The sequence below is a fragment of the Schistocerca serialis genome, chromosome 9 (assembly GCF_023864345.2).
Source record: "Schistocerca serialis cubense isolate TAMUIC-IGC-003099 chromosome 9, iqSchSeri2.2, whole genome shotgun sequence".
Taxonomy (NCBI): Eukaryota; Metazoa; Arthropoda; class Insecta; order Orthoptera; family Acrididae; genus Schistocerca; species Schistocerca serialis.
The window spans coordinates 425,206,787-425,231,725 of NC_064646.1; the positions used below are offsets into that span (position 1 = coordinate 425,206,787).

Genomic DNA, 24,939 nt, shown 5'->3' on the forward strand with positions numbered 1-24,939 from the left:
CATACCTGTCTCTCCAAAACAAGTTCTATGTGACATCTCCCAAACTTGTCTTTGTCCACTGGTGCCACCCACCTCAAGATGAGGTATTTTCAATGAATTACATGAGCCAATCTTGTCACAGATTGCTTCATCTGGCCAAACATAAGGAAGGACTGCAAATCTGATGTAAGTATGCACTGCCTGACAACATTCCAAATCAGGATAGGATGCAGAAACATGACTGCCATTATTCTATTCTATTTCAAAGTGCCACTTTTGCCACATTCAATTAGACTTTTTGGCCCCTTCCCAATTCTAATGGTTAAAATTTGATTCTTTCAGTGATAAAATGAGAAACATCCAGGTTTGAGGCTACACAAATACTGCCAAAACCACTGCAAAAGAATTGGTCAAACTGTGGATTTCCTGTTTCAGTGCTTTACCACAGTAACAGAACAAGGCTGACATTTTGAGTCAGTACTTTTTACTGAACTTCAAGTATGCAGTGTCCAGCACTTTTGAACAGTTTACCACCCATAAAGTAACTGTTTGTAAACCACTGGCACCCAATGATAAATATTGCTCCCTTATGTCACGGAGAATAATCCCTGAAATGTTTTCTTTTAGGTGTGTGTACAGCTTACAAAGAACTTCATGTGTCCACCATGGACCTCTTATGGAAAAACACTCACTCTTCTAGCAGACTTCATAAAACCGTCTCAATTTCCTACAGAAAGAATTATGATAGCTCATCTACAAAGTGAATTAACACATTGCACACAAAGATGAGCATGTAATGCTGCATCCAGTACTGTGATTGCATTATACCCACCCTGTTTAGAATCTCAAAGTAATTAGAACAATACCTGACATTCTAGTGCATGGCAGACTAGCTGTTGCCATTAACGAACTGGTTGGGTGGTTGGTTTAAAAGAGAGGGGGAGGTACCAAACTACTGGGTCATCAGTTCCTCGTTCTGATTAAAATAATTCCATAAGGGTGGGAGTAAAATAGAGACATACAAAACATACCTGGAACAAAGGAGAAAACCACAGGAATGACAGAAGGGCAACAAACATTAAAATTGACAAAACTGGATAAGAAAACCAGAGAGAGATGCAAGAAACAAAGATATCAAAACAAGAGACCAGATTACCATGGCTGGCTGACCACGAGGAGAAAAAGGAGAAGCCAAGAAGCCATCCACTCTACAACATGTTAAAACCTCCACCATGAAAGCACTAGGGTGGAGGACACAGAGGGACAAAGGACACGGGCTGAAACTTAGATCAAATGATAAAAGCCATCCTCACGAATAAAACGTAAAACTAAAGCTGCTGTTGAGGCATTGACACCCAACACCAAAGGTAGGGTTCTGGGAAAGTTAAAATTCCACCACAGAGAGGTGGAAAGTGGGCAGTCCAGCAAGACGTGGACGACCATCATTTGTGGGCCACAGTGACACCAATGTCGGTCCTTACGATGGAGGAGGCAACCAAGCACTAGCCACATGTGGCCAATACGGAGCCAGCAGATGACAACTGATTCCATGCAAGAGGACTGCAAGGAAGACTTCCACACATTTGTAGTCTCCTTAAGGACATGTAGATTGTTGTGCATACTGTTATGCCATTCAGTCTCCCAAAGCCAAAACACCCTGTGGCTTAAGACAGAACGCAGGTCATATTCAGAAATGCCCATCTCCAGAAGCAGTTTCTGCATAGCCTGTTTGACCAGCCTGTCAGCAAGCTCATTGTCTGGGATTCTACATCTGCATCTACATACATACCCCGCAATCCACCATATGGTGCGTGGCAGAGGGTACCTCTTACCACAACTAGCACCTTCTCTCCCTGTTTCACTCCCAAACAGAACAAGTGAATAATAACTGCCTATATACCTCTGTACGAGCACTAATCTCTTATCTTTGTGGTCTTTCCGCAAAATGTAAGTTGGCTGCAGTAAAATTGTACTGCAGTCAGCCTTAAATGCTGGTTCTCTAAATTTCCTCAGTAGTGATTCATGAAAAGAACGCCTCCTTTCCTCTAGAGACTCCCACCAGAGTTCCTGAAGCATTTCCGTAACACTCGCATGGTGATCAAACCTACCAGTAACAAATCTAGCAGCCCACCTCTGAATTGCTTCTATGTCCTCCCTCAATCCAACCTGATAGGGATCCCAAACACTCTAGCAGTACTCAAGAATAGGTTGTATTAGTGTTTTATAAGCGGTCTCCTTTACAGATGAACCACATCTTCCCAAAATTCTACTAATGAACCAAAGATGACTATCCACCTTCCCCACAACTGCCATTACATGCTTGTCCCACTTTATATTGCTCTGAAATGTTACGCCCAAATATTTAATCGACGTGACTGTGTTAAGCACTATACTACTAATGAAGTATTCAAACATTACAGGATTCTTTTTCCTATTCACCTGCATTAATTTACATTTATCTACATTTAGAGTTATCTGCCATTCTTTACACCAATGACAAATCCTGTCCAAGTCATCTTGTATCCTCCTACAGTGACTCAATGAAGATACCTTCCCATACACCACAGCATCATCAGCAAACAGCTGCACATTGCTGCCCACCCTATCCAAAAGATCATTTATGTAGATAGAAAACAACAGCGGACCTATCACATTTCCCTGGCGTAGTCCAGATGATACCCTCACCTCAAATGAATACTCACCATCGAGGACAATGTAATGGGTTATAATACTTAAGAAGTCTTCGAGCCACACACATACTTGGGAACCAATCCCATATGCTTGTACCTTAGTTAGGAGTCTGCAGTGGGGTACAGAGTCTAACACTTTCCGGAAGTAAAGGAATATGGTATCCGTCCGATACCCTTCATCCAGAGTTCGCAAGATATCATGTGAAAAAAAGTTGAGTTGTGTTTCGCAGAAGCGATGAAAGCCATGTTGATGCATGGACAGCAACTTCTCTGTCTCAAGGAAATCCATTAAATTCAAACTGAGAATATGTTCAAGAATCCTGCAACAAATTGATGTTAAGGCTGTTGGTCCGTAATTTTGAGGATCCGTCCTTCTACCCTTCTTATATACAGGCATCACCTGCACTTTTTTCCAGTGACTTGGGACTTTATGTTGGGCAACAGATTTGCGATAAATGCAAGCTAACTAAGGAGCCAATGCAGTGGAGTACTGTCTGTAAAACCGAATTGGAATCCCATCAGGACCTGGCGATTATTTATTTTCAACCCATTCAGCTGCTTCACAACCCCAGGGACGTCTATCACTATGTCCTCCATATGGGAATCTGTACGAGACTCAAACGGCAGTATGTTTGTATGATCCTCCTGCATGAAAGATTTCTCAAATGCTAAATTTAAAATTTCAGCTTTTGTTTTGCTGTCTCCCATTGCCAGGCCACACTGATCAGCGAGTGACTGGATGGAAGCCTTCAACCCGCTTACTGATTTTACGTAAGACCAGAATTTCCTTGGGTTTTCAGCAAGATCTTTTGCTAAGGTATGATAGTGGTAGTGGCTCTATGATTCACGCATTGCTCTTTTTACAGCAGCACAAATCTCTACTAACTTTTGCCTGTCCTCATGCTCCCCATCTTTCTTGTACCGCGAGTGCAACTGCCTTTGCTTCCTGAGCATTCTCCAAATTGCGCTGTTAAACCATGGTGGGTCTTTTCCATCCATAACCCACTTTTTCAGCACATACTTTTCCAACATGTGATTTACAATGTGTTTAAAATTTACCCATTATTCTTCTATGTCCATCGTACCGGAAGTAAATGAAGTCTATTCATTTACTAAGTGGGATGCTAACAACAGTTTATCTGCTCTTTCTAGTAAGAATACTCTAACCTTCTTGACCAACTTTTTAACTTTCATAACCATAGTTGTAATGACAACATCATGATCACTAATCCCTGTCTCAACAATGACACCGTCTGAGGTCTGGTCTGTTCGTGGCTACCAGATCTAAAATATTTCCACTACGCATTTGCTGTTGATTTAGCTACTGAAGATAGTTTTTGGATAGTGTGTTCAAAAGTAGAATGAGACTTTCACTCTGCAGTGGAGTGTGTGCTGATATGAAACTTCCTGGCAGATTGGTAGAGCACTTGCCCACGAAAGGCAAAGGTTCCGAGTTAGAGTCTCTGTTCAGCACACAGTTTTAATCTGCCAGGAAGTTTCATGTTCAAAAGTAATTCACACAATAGATTGTCTGTACCTTCTGTAATGATTCCATAGACATCCCAGTCTATACTAGGTAGGTTGAAGTTGCCTCTGTCTAATATAGCATGATCCAGGTACTTCTGCAATACAGAATGTAGACTTCCTTTGAATGATTCTCGAACTGTCACGGTGGAACCTGGTGGCCGGTAATAACACCCCACAATTAACTTTATTTCCCCTAGCCCTGTTAAATGTGTCCAGATAACTTCACAACCACACACTACTTCGACCTCAGTAGACACAATATTTGTCAATTGCAATGAAGACACCACCTCCTACAGTGTCTAAACTGTCTTTCTGATACACGTTCCAACCTTCACTAAATGTTTCGGAACTTCCTATCTCAGGGTTCAGCCAGGTTTTAGTCCTGAGAATAATTTGCGCGCCACACGCTTCCTGGAGAGCAGTAAATTCAGGAACTTTATTCCAAACACTCTGAAAATTTGCCGCTAATATCTTGATAGCTGAGGCATCTTTACACTGAGCATGTCCTGATTTCCCTGCATGCACATCGACTGTTGAGTGTTCATCAGGAAACCTCGCACTACTGCCTAGCCTGAAACACCCCCATGTGCACACCCCAAGTACTCTGCTACCCAAGTAGCCACTTTGTTTGTCTAGTGGACCCCGACCTATCTAGGGGCATCCTACAATTCACCACCCAATAGCACAAGTCTAGACGTCTGCAGCCAAGACTGTCAGAGTCAACGAAGCCTCTGGTTGAGACCCTCCACTCAGCTCCAAACCAAAGGACCCTGATCCACACTGGGAACGACACTGCAAATAGAGAGCTCTGCTTGCACCCTGCATGCGAGGCCAGTGGTCTTCACCAAATCCACCAGCCCCTTGTACGAACTGAGGATCGCCTCAGAAACCAAGCGACAGGCATCATTGGTGCCGACGTGAGCAACTACTTGCAGACAACTGCACCCCATAAGCTCGATAGCCGCAGGCAAGGCCGCCACCACATCTTGGATGAGGCCCCCCAGCAGACAAACTGAGTGCACATTGGATTTCTATCCAGCCCTGTATGCCATTTCCCTAAGGGGCTCCATCACCTGCCTAACGTTGGAGCTCCCAATAACCAGCAAGCCTTTGCCCCTGTGTGCCTGCTTGGGCCCTGCTGAAGGAGTGGCCACCTGCCCACTGACAGGATGAACAGGCGAGGTCAGCCAGCTAGCCTCCACATTTGCCCTCCACCTTGAGTGACACAAACGCATTGCAGTCTGCCACTCATCCTGAGGTGAGGGCAGCCCCAATGCGCCGGGTACACCAGAAGGTGCCTCGGCGGCTGAGTCAGCGTACGCAGCAAGCGACACCTGGGGTGTCTCAAGCGATGCGCCAGACCCTCCGCCGTGGCTGCACCGAGGCAGCAGCCGGTAAGTGGCTGACCGTGGCCAACAGCATGCTCAGCTGCTCGTGAACTGTGGCCAGTTCCTCCTGTGTCCACACACAGCAAGCCCACACCCTATCCATCCTACTGCTAATATCTAACGACTCCGCAAATTTTTACTCTACGACTATTGATAAGCAATGTTACTCCTCTCAAATACGAGAATGTACAAGGATTTTATGTAATTAAATATGCAAGTGCACAAACATTTGGAAAGAAATTAAGAATCAAACTACGAAACAAATATGAAAGCTAAATATGCGACTCACTACTGCACTGCTGCTGCACTGATACTTCACCAGCGGCTGCTCAAGGCTTGTCTTGGGTCCACACAAACACCACTTAATGATGTGACCAGTCCAGAGCATAGATGGACTCCAAAGGATGGTGAGGGTAGCACTGGTTGATAGCTTGTAGGTTGCTCAAGGAGTCAGTACAGAGGAGAAATGACTCACCAGGGCATGAGTGGATGCACTCAAGAGCATGAGAAATGCAACCATCTGGCAAGAAGTGCTGTTAAACATGTCCTCCATGAACATACGCAAAGCCAACATGATCATCAGCCATCATGTCTTCAGTGTACACCACTTCATGATCTCGGTAACACTTCTGGAATTGACAGGAAGTGACAACTGATAGCTGCAGGGTTAACTGAGTCCTTAGGACCACGTGAAATGTCCAGGTGAAGCTTCGGCCTAGGTGTGTACATGGAGGTGTACGTGAATAGACCAAGTACAGGTGGTAAACACAAGGACTCAACATCAGACAGAAGAGATCCTACACGAATCACAATCTTAAGCCATGACCTGGGCCTCCAACATGGGAGATGAACTGACATGGATGGGAAGAGGAGAACTATGAATGTGTGCAGTATTTAAGAGGGAGGCAGAGGACAAGTTGAGACAGGAAAGTTTCAAAATCTCTACCTCAGCCAGTAAGCACAGTGCCACTTCAGCAACTTTCGTGTTGATGGGGATGAAATAATGATGAGAAGGCCAACACAACATTCAGTCCCTGAGCGGAGAAAATCTGACACAGCCAGGAATCTGACCCAGGCCATTAAGTATGACACTCAGCTACCAGGGGTCAACTGCATGGTAGTACAATGTCATTTTGTTGCAAATAAGCAGTACCCACTACTTGAACCAATTGAGAATTCTCACCCCTCCCTTCTGTTATTCCTATTCACTTTAAAGGATTGTGATGTCAGTCACCTCTTTGTGCAAATATTCCCTGTGTCTGTGAATGTTCCTTATACCACCAACACATATCAAAGGCTAAACAGCACTGACACCACACCTCTGCTTAAATCAGAGTTGTACCAACTGAAAAATACTGCACCACAATGTTAAATGTTCTAGGCACTTCTGAGAAGGACCAAGCAAAGCTTACTAATAGGCCAGGCCTTGGTCTGCATATTCTGCATGTGTTAAGTTTGGCAAGCTGTGGCTGGCCCTACACTATTGGAAAGGAGCACCAGAATAATAAAACATGCTAAATACAAAGACTCCTGTAGAGCAATATTTAAGAGCCAACATACTGCCTCTTGTTTATGCATGTAATACTAGTTTTCACAGAAGCAAGCACCTTGAAAAGAAGAATATCTTCAAGCACAATTTATTTTCTTTCTTATGTTACTAGGAACCCAAGATGAGAAATACAGTAATTACAAACATTTCTAGAGGTGAAGTATCATACTGGCATTATACTGTACAAACTCATGCTATCCAATTGTTTCAAACGGATACCAAACTTACAGCAGATTGGAATGAAGCTGAAAAGTAATTGGTTGACAACTACCTTCTGAGAGTTTTTGGAATGCTGTAAAAAATTAGTACTACTGATCAAATATTCTTCACCATACTATTCTCTCAACCTTATTTGTTTTTATAAGTATGTTATAAATATGCTGCATGTAATTATTTTACAAAATACTATTATGTATAAAATTTATTTACTATGTCTAACATAACATCTCCTGTGATACAACTGGATGAGTGAACCTACTCACCAATTGGCAGCAGGAGAACACTTAACTATCTTTAAATTTTCAAGCTTTTGGAGCTTGTGGCTACTCCTGCTAGAGAGTCAGTGAGAAAACTTGCAAGTTTCAGTACCTTTGTATGTTATTTCTCTTGCCACTGCTTGGCGAGTAGTTTTATCTGTCCAGTTAGATTGTATTTTCATTGATACTCAACTTGTTATATATATAATCTCTGTTGATATGCTCTAAATTGTGAGTTACAGGACCATTAAAGTAATGCAAATATGACAAATCATTAGAATAATTAACGCTGTCTAAAAGTAATGTTGTATTAACTTTTTCACATTGAGGACAAAATTGAATTTATTCCTCTGTGTTAATAGATTCTTTACAAGGATTCACTGTTTTCAAACCTAATGAAGTTTAAGAGCACAGATTATCTTGTGGGACCACAGTGGCTATCATTTTTTAGTCCAAAAATAAAGTTTAACCTTGTTCAGATTCTAAAAACTTCGATATTTTTTTATGTTTATTTGGGTTGGGGGCTCTCAACATCATGGTCATCAATGCAATGACGAAAAGTCAACATGCAAATCTCATGGGTGGGGACAAAGGCTGTCCCCACATGCTGATCAGTTTACAATGTATTAAAGTCTGCCGCCCTTCCCCACCAGTTAAGGGATGAGGCCTGACCGTTCACAAAATTTCACCACTCTTGCAACACTGGTATCGGTATCTGCAAGGATGGTGGGCAGATCTCTAGTGAGACCAAGGGCTGCCTTAATATCAGTATACAGGACACACGTAGCCACAACATGCTGAACTGAAAGCGGCACCACAAACTTCACAGAATGGTGTATCCTTCCACCAGAGGAGGAAGCCATGTGTGAAAGGGCTATGCCCAATGTGCAGTATGGTAAGCAAAACTTCCTTCAAGCAGTGAGGCTGACATGAAGTTCGCCAAGCCTTTGTGGTCGATTTGAGCGACCACAGCTTGTTGTCTGTAACCAGTCAGTTTCCCACTGATGCAGGATGCATCTGTCAGAAAATGAGAATGGCATGCAGCGGGATGGGACATTGATGGACAGCACCATTCCAACATCCTTCCTTGGAATCTTTGTCAGCCATTTCATTACCCTGTATCCCAATGTGGCCAGGTACCCATCAAAAGATTACCTCCTTGACATGGTGTTAGAGCTGCTGTATGGAGTCATAGATGAGCTGAATAAGTGTGTCTACCAAATACATTTAGTTAAGTGCCTGCAGCACACTAAGAGTCTGAACACACAATAAAACTCTTACAGTGATGTCTGAACCCTCTCCAGTGCCATCAGAATGCCATGTAACTCCATATCATAACTTTTAAATTGTTCTGGAAGATGCACTTTAAAAGCCACATCAGGGAAAACTGCAGAACAGAGCATTCCCCTGCTGGTATCCATCTGTATAAATAATGTTAAAACTGTGGTACATACTTAAAATAGATGGAAACAAAGTTGTAAAAACCAAATCAGGACTACAACTTTTTGTGTACTGTGTCAAGCTTAAAATCACTTTGGGCCTCTGAAGACACCAAAAGTGACAGTTCGTTCCATTCCTGGGTGTATATTTTCATGCACAAGAGATCCAGATCCTTGAGACAGTCTGTAGCATGTATACCAAATGGCTGGGTCGCTTGGGGCCAATTCCTGAACAGTTGTTCGAAGGTGGGTTGGATCACTGAACTAAATGCCAATGACTGAGGCGACAGATTTTCAGTGCCTATAGACCCAAAAGGATATGTCACCGAATCCAGAATGGTGGTTTTCCAGCCTCTGCACACAGACTGAACTGGGCTGGTCCAAAAGGCTCCACTCAATATCTGAATGCCCTCATGGTGGACAACATCTGACATCCAAAGATAGGAAAGATGGGCCAATCTATAGACCATGCTGCCCTAGTCTAAGTGTGATCAAACGAATGACCTATAAAACTGCAGGAGTTGGGACCTGTCAGCTCCCCACGTCTATCCGTCAAGGCATTTCAAAATGTTCAACAACTGGAAGCCCTTTGTTCTTAGGTCTTTCAGGTGTGAGAGCCTTGTTAGTTTAGAGTCAAATAATAAACCCAAAAAGCACATAGTGTCTTGAATACACGAAACATGGTCCCCCATTGTAAGCTCTGGTTGGTTAAAACTCTAATGAGCATGAATAAAATTGACACAAATAGTCTTCTCAAGTGAGAACTGAAAACCAGGTGTGTGGGACCAGGTTTCCAGCCTCCTAATGGTCAGCTGTAGCCACCTTGTCGTCATCGTCTTAAGATCAGAGGAAGAAGAAGATTGCAAAGTTATCCACAAACAAAGAGCATTTGACAGGGCTCCAGATGGTGGAGGAAATGCCTTGATAGTGATGGAAAACAATGTGACACTGAGGACACTGAATTGGGAAAATGAGCGAGACTCATCAGTGGTTCTGTAGGCTATGCAGTAGAGAGATTGTGGAACAGGAGGGGAAAATTGCTGCCCTTCAGGCTGAGTTACATGAGGCTAGGTGAGAACTGGGCAGGTTAAGGGGGGAAAGGGTAAACAGGGGTGGGAAGTGGCAACAGGCATAAGGAACAGGCCAAGAAATTCTTCTGATAGCTTTGTTATTAATGTACAAAATAGGTTTGACCTGTTGCCTCAGTCAGAAACTGATGAGCCTCTCACAGAAGTAGATGTAGATAGGGCTCAACAAGCTTTCAGCAGCAAATTGAATAAGAATGTAGGGAAGTCTGCAAAGAGAAAGAAAGTCTTATTGCTGGGTAGTTCGCCTGCTAGGGGTGTGGGCCAACTTCTGCAGGATGAATTAGGGTCAGAATACCAGGTCAAAAGTTTTTTCAAACCTAGTGCTGGACTGGGGCAGGTTGCAGAGGATTTAGGTTCTCCATGTAGAGGCTTTACTAAGGAAGATACCGTGGTTATTGTGGGTGGGCCGGGCAACAGTATTGACAGAGATCCGGGGTACAGCATAGAGTGTGACCTGGCAAAGATTGCATCAACATAGAGTCATACCAGTGTTTGGTTTGCGTCAGTTCTGGAGCGCCACGACCGACCTCATTTGAGCTCTTCTGTCAGGAGAGTTAATTTGGTGTTGGAATGGCTACTTGGATCTGGTGCAGGGCCACACATTGGTGTGGTTCCTGTTGATTCACTCTGTAGGTGGGACTATACTAGACATGGCCTACACCTCAAGAAGAAAGGGTAAACTGGCTGGGCTGATAGGAGGAAATTTAAATGGGGGAGGAACTACATCTCATGGTGGAAACACTTTTTTAGTGTAAGATCAGTGTCCAGTGGGAATCTCAGCCAGGCAAGTACTAAAAATGTTGAAAGTTCAAGATACTCACAAAAGTAAAGTGAAAAATAATGTTAGTATATTTCATCAAAATATTGGGGGATTGAAGAATAAAATTGATGAGGTTCTGATTTGTTTAGAAGATATAGAAACTGAGAATGTAATAGATGTACTATGCCTGTCTGAGCATCACATTGTCACTGATATGCAAAAGGTTAGCATCAATGAGTACAAATTAGCTGCACATGTAAGTAGAGATAATATTATGAGAGGAGGAGTTTCCATATATGTCAAAAAGCTTCCACAGTGTAAAAAATTTAGAAACCAAAAAATTTTGTGTAGAGCAACATATGGAAGCATGTGCCACTGAACTTAAACTAAATGATGGCACTTCATTAATTGTAACAGTGTATAGGGAATTTCCAGCTATTTCTAGAAAACTTGGATGCTTTGTTGTGCTATCTGTCAGACAGGGGGAAGCAAATTACCATTTGTGGGGATTTCAATGTTTATTCCCTGAAAGAGTGTAATAGGAAGAATGATCTTTTAGTATTACTCAGTCCTTTCAATTTGAGCTCTGTCATTGATTTTCCTACTCTGATAAAGAACAGCAGTACATTGATAGATAACTTTTTTTATAGACCAAGTTTAAGGACATAAATGCTTATCCTGTTGAGAATGGTCTTTCAGATCATGGTGCACATCTAGTTACAGTACATGACATAGCTCCACGCAGTATATCAAATCAGACTTTCAAAGCAGTGTGTTCAATTAACAATATAAATATTGCAAACTTTAGGGAAAGCCTACAGCAGCTAGACTGGGATGAAGTGTATAAGGAACCCGATGCAAACTTCAAATATAATTTATTTCACGATACATTTGAGGGTACTTGAAAATTGTTTTCCCAAGAAAATAGTTAAACATAATTCCAAGAAAACATAAAAAACTTCGGCTAACTAAAGGAATAAGAATATCTTGCAACCATAAAAGGAAACTGTATCTAACAGCAAGAGGGAGTACTTACCCCGAAATTGTTCAATATTATAAAAACTATTGTGCGGTACTAAGAAAAGTTATTAAAAAGTCCAGAAGCATGTGTATCATGTCTGAGATCAGTAACTTTGATAATAAAATTAAAGCAATTTGGAATATTATTGAAAGGGAAACGGGGCAACCAAGAGCACAGGAAGACTTTAGTGCCATAAAACTGAATTACAAGTGTACTAACAAACAATCAGAAATTGAAAATATTTTCAATAATCAGTTTTTAAATGTTTTGGAGAAAATAGGATCTAGATCTTCACTAGAAGAGGCAAGGCTACTAATAGAAGAGACCATACCTGTGCAGTTTGAAACTACTGTAATTCCACCAACCTCTCCCTCTGAAATCAGTAAAATAATAAACTCACTGAAAAGTAAAAGCTCTTACAGAATTGATCTCATTTCCAGCAAGGTACTTAAAGCTTGTTCCCCACAGATAAGTAGGATTCTCAGCCACATATGTAATAGTTCTTTGGAGCAGGATGTTTTCCCTGATAGACTGAAATATGCCATTGTAAAACCATTGCATAGAAAAGGGGATACGTCGGATGTCAACAACTACCACCCAATCTCTCTTCTGACAGCTCTATCAAAAATTCTTGAGAAAGTAATGTATTCAAGAGTAGCCTCCCATATTTGTAAAAATAAAGTACTAACAAAATGTCGGTTTGGTTTTCAGAAAGGCTTTTCAACAGAAAATGCTATATACACTTTCACTGAACAAATATTAAATGCTCTGAATAACCGGACATCACCCATTGGTTTTTTTTGTGATCTCTCAAAGGCTTTTGATTGTTTAAATCATGGAATTCTTTTAGATAAGCTAAATCATTATGGTTTGAGTAGGGCAGTGCACAAATGGCTTAATTCATACTTAACTGGAAGAATGCAGAAAGTTGAAATAAGTGGTTCATGTAATGTTAAAACAACAGCTGATTCCTCAAATTGGGGGGGCTATCAAGTACGGGGTCCCACAGTGTTCGGTCTTAGGTCGTTTACTGTTCTTTATATACATTAGTGACTTACCATTCCACATTGATGAAGATGCAAAGTTAGTTCTTTTTGCTGATGATACAAGTATAGTAATAACATCCAAAAACCAAGAACTAAGTGATGTAATTGTAAACAATGTTTTTCACAAAATTATTAAGTGGTTCTCAGCGAACAGACTCTTTAAATTTTGATAAAACACAGTATATACAGTTCCATACTGTTAAATGGCACAACTCCAGTAATGAATATAGCCTTTGAACAGAAGTCTGTAGCTAAGGTAGAACTTTCAAAGTTTTTAGGTGTGTCCATTGATGAGAGGTTACACTGGAAGCAACACGTTGATGGTCTGCTGAAACGTCTGAGTTCAGCTACGTATGCTATTAGGGTTATTGCAAATTTTGGTGATAAGAATCTCAGTAAATTAGCTTACTATGCCTACTTTCATTCACTGCTTTCGTATGGCATCATATTCTGGGGTAATTCATCATTGAGTAGAAAAGTATTCATTGCTCAAAAACGTGTAATCAGAATAATTTCTGGAGCGCACAAACGGTCATCCTGCAGACATCTATTTAAGGATCTAGGGATCCTCACACTAACCTCACAGTATATATATATATATATATATATATATATATATATATATATATATTCACTTATGAAATTTGTTGTTAATAATCCAACCCAGTTCAAAAGTAATAGCAGTGTGCATGGCTATAACACCAGGAGAAAGGATGATCTTCATTATGCAGGGTTAAATCTGACTCTGGCACAGAAAGGGGTAAATTATGCTGCCACGAAAGTCTTTGGTCACCTACCAAACAGCATCAAAAGCCTGACAGATAGCCAACTAACTTTTAAAAATAAATCAAAAGAATTTCTAGATGACAACTCCTTCTACTCATTGGCTGAATTTTTAGATATATATCAAGGGAAAAAACAAACAAAAAAACAACAAGTTAAACATTAGTGTCATGCAATATTTTGTGTAATGTAATATCTTGTACAGACATCTTTTATTAACCTGACACGTTCCACATCATTACGAAGTGTCGTATTCATGATCTACGGAACAAGTATTAATCTAATCTAATCTAATCATGGTACAATGGATCTCATCAGGTCCTGAAGCAGTGTCTTATGGCTGTAGATAAAGCTGATTCCAGTTCCCAAATGGAGAATGGAAGGTTGTATACTTCCTCATTACACAAGAAGAAATTCAGCTTCCTCATTTCTGCAGTTTGATGGAATACCTGAACAGCAGGAGCCTGTCTGTGCGAGAGTAACAGTAAAGAAGTGTTCAGCTAAAATGTGAGCTGTGTCTTCTAGCGTGTTCACCGAGACCCCATTATTTGACAAGGCCATAAGGGAATGTGGATTATCCTTGCGTGAAATCTGTCTTATTGATTCCCAGACATATGCAGCAGAAGTGGATTGATTAATGGAAGTCGTGAATTCCCTCCAAGAAGCCCTCTCCCGTTCTTTGATCACTTATCTTGCATGTGCTCTCGCAGACCTGAAGGCATGAAGATTGTCTGTAGTTGGACACTGTTTGAAGTTCTGCAGAGCGGTCCATCTGCCCCCGATAGTCAATCGACAGTCGTCATTCCACCAAAGTATAGGCTGTAGGGATTTGGAGTAGGACCAGGTGAATCTGACGGAACCAAAGGAGTTGAGGTTGGAGAGGAAATTCTGGAGTTGTTCATCACTGTGAGTCCAGATCATGAAGATGTCATCAATAAATCTGTACCAAACTTTGGGTTGGCAGGCTTGGGTAACCAAGGCGGCTTCCTCTAAGCAACCCATGAATAGGTTGGTGTACGAGGGGGCCATCCTGGTACCCATGGCTGTTCCCTTTCATTGTTGGTATGTCTGGACTTCAAAAGTGAAGAAGTTGTGGGTCAGGATAAAGCTGGCTAAGGTAATGAGGAAAGAGGTTTTAGGTAGGGTGGCAGGTGATCGGTGTGAAAGGAAGTGCTCTATCGCAGTGAGGCCCTGGATGTGCGGAATATTTGTGTATAAGGAAGTGGCATCAATGGTTACAAGGATGGTTTCCGGGGTAACAGATTGGGTAAGGATTCCAGGCATTCGAGAAAGCGGTTGGTGTCTTTGATGAAGGATGGGAGACTGCATGTAATGGGTTGAATGTGTTGATCTACATAGGCAGAGATACGTTCTGTGGGGGCTTGGTAACCAGCTACAATGGGACGGCCGGGATGATTGGGTTTGTCGGAAGAAGGTAGAAGGTAGAAGGTAGGGGTGCGGGGTGTTAATCCTACTCTGAACATCACCACTTCTGAAGCCCAGGCTATCCGCGATCTGAAGGCTGACCGATCCATCGTCATTCTTCCGGTGGACAAAGGTTCCACGACCGTGGTACTTGATCGTCGGGAGTATGTGGCTGACGACTGCGTCAGCTGTCAGACAACACCACACGCAAAGTTTGCCAAGGTAATCCCATTCCTGATGTCCAGGCGGAGCTTCAAGGGATCCTCAGAACCTTAGGCCCCCTAAAAAACCTTTCACTTGACTCCATCAACCTCCTGACCCCACCAACACCCCGCAAACCTACCTTCTACCTTCTACCTAAAATTCACAAACCCAATCATCCCAGCCGCCCCATTGTAGCTGGATACCAAGCCCCCACAGAACGTATCTCTGCCTACGTAGATCAACACTTTCAACCCATTATATGCAGTCTCCCATCCTTCATCAAAGACACCAACCACTTTCTTGAACACCTGGAATCCTTACCCAATCTGTTACCCTGGAAACCATCCTTGTAACCATCCTTGTAACCATTGATGCCACTTCCTTATTCACAAATATTCCGCACATCCTGGGCCCCACTGCGATGGAGCACTTCCTTTCACGCTGATCACCTGCCACCCCACCTAAAACCTCTTTCCTCATTACCTTAGCCAGCTTTATCCTGACCCACAACTTCTTCACTTTTGAAGTCCAGACATACCAACAATGAAAGGGAACAGCCATGGGTACCAGGATGGCCCGCTTGTACGCCAACATATTCATGGGTCGCTTAGAGGAAGCCTTCTTGGTTACCCAGGCCTGCCAACCCAAAGTTTGGTACAGATTTATTGATGACATCTTCATGATCTGGACTCACAGTGAAGAACAACTCCAGAATTTCCTCTCCAACCTCAACTCCTTTGGTTCCATCAGATTCACCTGGTCCTACTCCAAATCCCATGCCACTTTCCTTGATGTTGACCTCCATCTGTCCAATGGCCAGCTTCACACGTCCGTTCACATCAAACCCACCAACAAGCAACAGTACCTCCATTATGACAGCTGCCACCCATTCCACATCAAACGGTCCCTTCCCTACCGCCTAGGTCTTCGTGGCAAATAAATCTGCTCCAGTCCGGAATCCCTGAACAATTACACCAACAACCTGAAAACAGCTTTCGCATCCCACAACTACCCTCCCGACCTGGTACAGAAGCAAATAACCAGAGCCACTTCCTCATCCCCCCAAACCCAGAACCTCTGATAGAATAATCTCGAAAGTGCCCCACTTGTGACAGGATACTTTCCGGGACTGGATCAGACTCTGAATGTTGCTCTCCAACAGGGATATGACTTCCTCAAATCCTGCCCTAAAATGAGATCCATCCTTCATGAAATCCTCCCCACTCCACCAAGAGTGTCTTTCCACCGTCCACCTAATCGTCATAACCTTAGTTCATACCTATGAAATCCCCAAACCACATTCCCTACCCTCTGGCTCCTACCCTTGTAACCACCCCCAGTGTAAAACCTGTCCCATGCACCCTCCCACCAGCACCTACTCCAGTCCTGTAACCCGGAAGGTGTACACGATCAAAGGCAGAGCCACGTGTGAAAGCACCCACATGATTTACCAACTGTCCTACCTACACTGTGAAGCTTTCTATGTGGGAATGACCAGCAACAAACTGTCCATTCACACGAATGGACACAGGCAGACAGTGTCTGTTGGTAACGAGGATCACCCTGTGGCTAAACATGCCTTGGTGAATGGCCAGCACAATCTTGGCACAGTGTTACACTGCCCAGGTTATCTGGATACTTCCCCCTAAGACCAACCTGTCAGAACTCCAGAGATGGGAACTTGCCCTTCAGTATGTCCTCTCTTCTCGTTATCCACCAGGCCTCAACCTCCGCTAATTTCAAGTTGCCGCCACTCATACCTCACCTGTCTTTCAACAACATCTTTGCCTCTGTACTTCTGCCTCGGCTGACATGTCTGCCGAAACTCTTTGCCTTTACAAATGTCTGCTTGTGCCTCTAAGTGCAGTTGGATATGGGTGTGTGTGTGCACGCGCTAGTGTATACCTGTCCTTTTTTCCTCCCCCCTAAGGTAAGTCTTTCCACTTCCGGGATTGGAATGACTCCTTACCCTCTCCCTTAAAACCCACATTCTTTCGTCTTTCCCTCTCCTTCCCTCTTTCCTGATGAAGCAACCGTTGGTTACGAAAGCTTGAATTTTGTGTGTATGTGTGTGTATGTGTGTGTATGTTTGTGTTTTTTTGTGTCTCTATCGACCTGCCAGCACTTTTGTTTGGTAAGTCACGTCATCTTTGTTTTTAGATATATTTTTCCCACGTGGAATGTTTCCCTCTATTATATCCATAGTACATATTGTGTAATTTATAAACCTGCTTTTATTTATAGTTGAATAGAGGTTTTTTTTAATGGGACAGAAATGTTGAAAGGACATAGTAAAGTTTTTAAGATCAAAATTTTGTTTGAAGCAACAAGAATAGTGTTGGTTATGACACATGAGGGAGGAAAAATGAATTTGGATTTTTTTTATCAGTGACTTAACTGTCACTACCACACATCTGATAAATTTATTTCATTTTCCAATACATCCTACAGTCATGGTCCTCATAGGTGGGTTGCCCTTGCCTGACTCCCACCTTGGACCCAACTTACCCAAGCAATTTTAGGGGGACCCACAGTTCAATATGGCCTCCATACCATGTTGCAACTTACCATATTTCACATAAAAATATCCTTACCAGAGCTGAAGAAGCAATAAGTGAATAGCTTTGAATTGAACTTCTAACTTTCGATTGGGCACAAGGCACTAAATACCTTGTGATAGCAAGGCATTTGCATCTAAATGTAAGGTTTCATGATGAACAATAGCAGTTTCAGAAATGCTGCTTTCTGTGGCATTTAAAGCTTACCACAATAGTCAGTGAAGGTGTTTGCCCTTTTTTATCAAACAAATTTCTTGTAAAGTATGACAGCACTGCAAATACCCATTTGGAGCAAGCTAGTCAGTAACAAAGCATTCTGGCTGGATGTAATGTGATACAATTAAATTTAATTAACACTCCCATTTTCTCTGGAGAAAACAAAATGGACTCCACTAGGTGGCAACCAATTACTAACTGAATCCACTGACCAGCTTTAACTGCTGGAAAAAGAAAAATAGGAACATCCAGAAGTATTAAGAAGTATTTCTTGCTCGTATTTTCTTTCCATAGTTCATGAAACAATGTTCCCTCTTGCAGTGTAATGTGATGTACCTTTAATAAGCAGACACAATCACGAAACAACTTCAAATGGCAAATTATCATTTTATGCCTTCTCTTAATCAGAAACCATTAGTGCTTCTGATATTACTACACACCTTTATCAAAATTTCTTCAATGGCTGCATTTAATGGTAAGTGTTTTGCTCAGGTGTTCATAACACATTTTTAAACAGTTTGACAGGTGATATATTCTACCCACCAAGCTGCAGCAGAGAATACATATTTAAAGGAAGTCTTAGTTATGCAAACTTGTGGAACCAGTGACTACTCCTTCCAGCAGAAGGGATGAAGTGGAAGGGAGACAGGTGAAGCAAGAGAACTAGAGGTTTAGGAAATGGGGTAGAGTTCAGGAAAGTCATTCAGGACCCCAGTAAGGTCTAGTAAGTGTCAACTTACCTGGGGTTATGAATGATTTTTCTGAACTCCACCCCATTTCCTAAACCTCTTCAGTTCTTTTCCTTCACCTGTCTTCCTTCCCCTTCAACCGCTCTCCTGGAAAAAGGCGTCACTGGCTCCAAAAGTTTGCATGCCTAAAACTTTTTGTGCGTGTTGTTCTGCCGTCACTTTGTAAGCAGATTTCTTTATCTATCAAAGTACAATATAATGTCAAAACTGATTATTTTCATCATTTTAACCCTATGTTACACGCACCGTGGACTGAGTCCGCAGTTTTATCTTTCCATCAAAAATCACTTATAAATTCAAGATTTCCATTAGCGGCTTTTTCTCCCTTCCCCTCCTTTCATAATGAATTATTGGCAGCAATTGAATTTAGTCATTATTGCCAGAAGCAGCAATCTCTTGAGGTACGAAGTGTCGGTCCATGTGTGTGCATTTGTGTGGTGCGGTTCTATCATCTGTTCTTTTACGGATGTATTGCAGGTAAGGAGGTTACTTCCTTTATAATATTGCAAAACAGACAGCTACGTTTAGAAACTTTTATATTTATTTATTATCCTAACTGTCACACAATTATGAGCCTTTTCATTGACCAACATCAATTAGTGAAATAAGTTATACACTTTTTTTTCAGAAGAACAGTGGATGACAATCAGGTTTTGCAGTGGTTGGATGAAGAGCTTGGTAATGAAGAATGTAGTGGTCTGGAGTCAATATTCAAAAGTGATCACTGTTCAGATAGGGAACAGTTGCTGGATGAAAGTGATTCTATCGAAAAATTTGACTTTTATTTTGGGATAGATGATATGCAATGGAGCCATCACCCTCTAATCCAAAGCAGAAGAGTAAGAAGACAACATAATTGTCAGGCATTTACCTGGAGTCATAGGCGAAGCAAAAAATGCCAAGCATCCAATTGATTGTTTACAACTTTTCTTCACAGATGACATTTTAGAAGAAATTGTTTGCTGCACTAATTTACATTGCTACCATCTGCTCTAAATATTCTAGAGAAAGAGATGCTGCAGACACTAACACTACAGAAATCAAAGCTTGTTTAGGACTCCTTTTCTTGGCAGGTGTGCTATGAACATCACACACAAATTTACTAGATCTCTGGGCTGCAGATGGTACTGGAGTGGAGTACTTCAGACTTTCAATGGGCATGAACCATTTTCGTTTCTTGCTGACATGTCTGAGATGTGACATCAGAAACAGAGCTCATCGGAAGGAAATAGACAAATTAGCTGCTGTTTAATTCTTGATAAATCAGTTCAATGAAAAATGCAAGAAACATAGTTTATCAGAACTGTTACAGTAGATGAAATGCTGGATGCATTCAGGGGCAGATGTGGATTTATGTAATACAATCTATCAAAACCGGAAAAATACGGTATAAAAATGTTTGCACTTACAGGTGCAAGGATGTTCTATACCAACCATTTAGAAATATACTGTGAAAAACAAGTGGATGGGCCTTATCTCTGTGATAACACACCTCATGCTATTGTCAAAAGAATGGTGAAATGCATATCCAAATCTGGCAGAAATGTAACATGTGATAATTGGTTCACATCAATTCCACTTGCGGCTGACTTGTTGAAAAAAAGACAAGCTGACAATGGTTGGAACAATTCGAAAAAATTTGAAAAATAAATGTGAAATTCCTCCATTTATGACAGTAGCAAAATATCACCCTGTGGAATCCAGCATTTTTGCATTTAGGAAGAATATGACTCGGATTTCATATAAACCTAAGAAAGACAAGGCCATTCTGGTACTATCTACTTTACATGATGATGATAATGATTTGGGAAAGTGCAAGCCGGAAATAATAACATTTTACAACAGGACTAAATTTGGTGTGGATAAAGTTGATGAGATGAAATGTACATACTCTGTGACAAGAATTACCAGAAGGTGGCCATTTATAACACTGGTCAACACTCATTTTCTTGCCAAGGATATTTGAGTGGCTTTAGGATGGGTTAGTGGTGCTGAGGACGAATATAGCAACCATTTATGCAGTTTGGCTCTAGTTTTTGAGATAATGCATGATTTATTGAAAAAATTAGAAAAAATTGCTAATACTGAACTCGAGCGCTACAAAGTACAATGAAAAAAGAAAATAATCTTTATAAATAGCTTCTATGAAAACCTGATAGGCATTTGTCCATGTATAAAACATAACTGAAAAGTTTCTCTATAAGTATATCATTTTCCGTCCATGACGAACCACTTCCTGCACGCTTTCCTTTTATAGGTCTCTTCAGAACAGTCACGTTGCAGATTCCAGCAATAATCTGCCATCATATGCCTGTCCCATCTTCCTTTATATCTTTCCTCTATTCCTTTCATATCTTGATGGAACCGCTCTCCTTGTTCCTCACTGAAATCACCTAGATTAAGAGGAAATCGATCCAAGTGGCTGTGAAGGAAGTGCAATTTTATGCTCATGTTAGCTCCTAAGTTTTGAAAGTTAGTGAGCATGTTTTTGACCAGTTCCTCATAATTGGGAGCTTTATGATTGCCCAAAAAACATTTTACAACAGCGACAAAACTGTTCCAGGCCGATGCTTCAGTGACAGTCATGACACTTGTAAAATTGGTATCGTTGATGAGCCTGCGAATTTGAGGACCATCAAATATTCCTGCCTTAAGTTTTTCACTACTGAGTCCAGGGAACGTATTGCAGATGTATGTGAAGCAATTACCATTTCTGTCTAAAGCTTTGGTGAATTGCTTCATTAGTCCTAACTTAATATGTAATGGTGGAAGAACAATCTTGTCCCTACTAACCAGAGGTTCATTAATGATGTTTGCTTCACCAACAGCCATATGTTCCCTTGGAGGCCATGTTTTCTGCTTCCAATGTTCGTGCTTTGCCCTACTATCTCACATGCAGATAAAACATGGGTGCTTTGTGTATCCACTTTGTTGTCCAAGCAAGAAGTTCACCATTTTCAAATCAACACAAATCAACCACTGGTGCTGCATATGCTGAATTTTCTGCAGAACCATCTTGATGTTAGCATATGCTTCACAAAGTTTTGTTGAGTGGGCAATTGGAATAGATGTGTAACGATTGCCATTGTGTAGGAGGACACATTTTAAACTTCTAGTGGAACTGTCTATGAAGAGACGCCAGTCCTCTGGTCTATATTCCGGCAGCCCCAATTCAAGTAAAAGTCCAGGTATATTGCTGCAATACACTACAACCTCTTCTTGGTTGAAGTATGGAAGAAGGTTTTCTTCTCTCGTCCGGTAAGCTGTTATTTTAACACTTGGATGAAGACAGTTCTTTTCCTTAAGCCTAGATGCTAAGAGTTCTGATGCTTGCTTTGAAAGATTGAGTTCTCGTATCAAGTCACTGAGCTGCTCCTGGTCGAACTGCTGGGGTTGTGTCTCACGTCCTTCGTATTCCGAACCACTACTTGTACATTCCTCGCCGTGCACATCGTCATCTGATGATGTTAGCGTGGGTAATGTTGTGAAGGTTGGTACAGGAACATCGTTGCTGTGCACCACCGGTCTTCTTGCTGACTCCAAATCGGGATATTCCCACTTTCGTTTTTTGAACCTATTAAAACCTTTCATATTAACAATGCAAAAATAGCAATCATCTGTATGGTTCTTCTGCACTCGCCATACCATAGGCACTCCGAAGTTTAAGCTTTTCCTTTTTCGTTTTGTCCACTGCCGTAAGCACTCCACACAGCATTTACAAACTTTATGGGGTGCCCACGCCTTGTCTTGATCTCCTTGAAGCTGCACTGCACATGTGTGTGACTTTCGACCATCGCCATTTTTCTTGTTTACACTGAACGCTACCTGTCGGCTGTTGCGGGGATTACCTCGGCCAACAAATGAATGTCGAGTACCGCCGAATTCAAATCTGCAAAACCCTCAATATCTTCAACACACGCACCGCACAACGGGACTGAACACATGCTGACAGTGTGATGTTTGCATGATGTAATCCTCAACCACACAGATGCACTCCCTGAGCACAATTGTTTAATAAAGATAGTACAATATCACTAATTAAAAAACAGGTAGCAAATACATTACACCATATATGGACCCTGCAGTCGATATTATCCACATGAAACTCATTTCTACGAATAACCTATATCTCAAAAACCAGAGCCAATTTGGAAAAAAGTACAAATATACTCGGAATGAGTATCATAACAATATCCCATTTTCGTTCAAACTTCCCTGGCAACAAAAAAAAAAAAAAAATATTTTGTAGAGCTGTGTAATTTACAAGAGCAATTCGGATTCAACAATTCCCAGAAAAGACTATCTAAAAGTTCTTGCCAAAGAACTGTTGCATGATTATATGACAATGAAGGTCAATCATCTAAGTACCTCTTCCTAGACCTCCACAAACAACAGCTTGAGGAAGATGCAACTCCTGTTATAGGAAAAAAACAGACCGATGAGATTTTCCTGCAATGTGTGCAATAAATTTGTATGCCTGGAACATGTCAGTGCATATCTGTGCAGTGAGTGCAGTGAAAATGGCAACCAGCACGAGTTATTTACTTGAATTGACAGTGAGGCTGTAAACTATAGTTTTCTGAATAAGTTTCTGAACTAATTTACTTAAGATAAGTGTTGGTTAATATTCATTTGGAAAAACAGTGAAAAAACAGAATGAATGTAAATTTCAGCGAGTACAATAATTGTTCTTTTTTGTTTATGGGTAAATTATGAGTTAAAATATTTTATGTACACTACTGATGCTGAAATACATTGTGTTTATGAATCCACTGTTTCATTTATGTTATCCAGACTAATATGTTTGCCAACTGTAATGTCAGAATTGTTCATGAAAATGGTATAAAACGCAATGCAGACTCAGTCCACACGCGTGTAGTGGAGGTAAAAAAATCGCTCATGTAGCAGAGGTTGAAGCAGTTTCATCATTTCTATGGTGAGTAAGGTAATCAATCTTTTTCTGCACAGTTTTGTCAATGAAAAACTAAGTGTTCCAAGCCATTGTCATTATCAGGAGGCGGCACTAATTGTGGCCTTTAAATTATCATCCTATTATTCACATTAAACATAAAGCCTGAAAAGGTAAGTGAGAGTGCAAACTTGTTCCCCAAATTATAAAATAAATTTCATCGTAAACATTGTTTGCAAGTTCAAGTGTGTGTGGGAGTCATTAGCTGTATTATATTAAACAACTATTATACTTTAAAAACTATCACATTTTTGCACCAATGGCCATATACTTACGTCCAGTTTCTGTTGGCTTCATTTCTCCTGCTACATACATTCTACTTTTATCACCAGACTTTATTACCTCTCTCAAGTGAATTACAGGCTTATTTACAACATCATAGTCTATCTTCACCAACTTAGCAGCCTTGACTGCAGTATCATGAGATTGTGCTACAACAATCCCCACTGGTTGTCCATTGTACTTAACATTCCCAGAACAGAATAGCTGCAACAGTAATCACTATATTATTTTACCTTTCTCCATAGAAAACAATTCAGCATTACATTATAATTCATATTAATCAGTGCTTTACCTCTTCATCTTCACAACTAAAAATCATTCTAGGAAAAAAGTTGTTCTTTCCTGGTATGTCTTTTGCATCATAAAAAGCAACTACACCTGGAACAGCCTGAAAAAAATTCAAGCGGAAAGCAATACCCACTGTACAGCATAATTAAATCAGTTCAAATCAAAGCAAGAAAATTACTCAAGTACAAGACATTAAAAGCACTATGGCTTGTGCCCTGAATGTAACTCTGGACAAGACATGATCGTGTGCCTTTTCTGCATCATACCTGTGCATCACTAACAGCTATTTCAAACTTAGTGCAAATTGAATGTGTAACATTGTGAAGTTCTCTCTCCTGCATGCAAAATGAGAAAGTGGAAACTACAATATATGTTTTGTTTGTGCTCACCAGCTCATAGAAATGGAGTTTAAAAGTGTGATTTTCAGATTTAGACAAGAATAGTTAAGAATGAGCAGATTTTTTAAAAATTACTGCCTGTGACTTCAGTTCTTATCTTGAAG

The 24,939-nt window shown here is 41.1% G+C and overlaps 1 protein-coding gene across 1 annotated transcript in view; it reads right to left on the bottom strand.

The window, feature by feature from the left end:
* The window catches only part of LOC126418611 (uncharacterized), a gene marked incomplete in the record, with an annotated part of 174,015 nt that overhangs the window by 28,629 nt on the left and 120,447 nt on the right, over positions 1-24,939 (bottom strand). Inside the window, 2 exon segments of the mRNA XM_050085445.1 lie at positions 24,143-24,353; positions 24,442-24,537. Of these exon segments, the coding sequence (XP_049941402.1) occupies positions 24,143-24,353; positions 24,442-24,537 (307 nt within the window).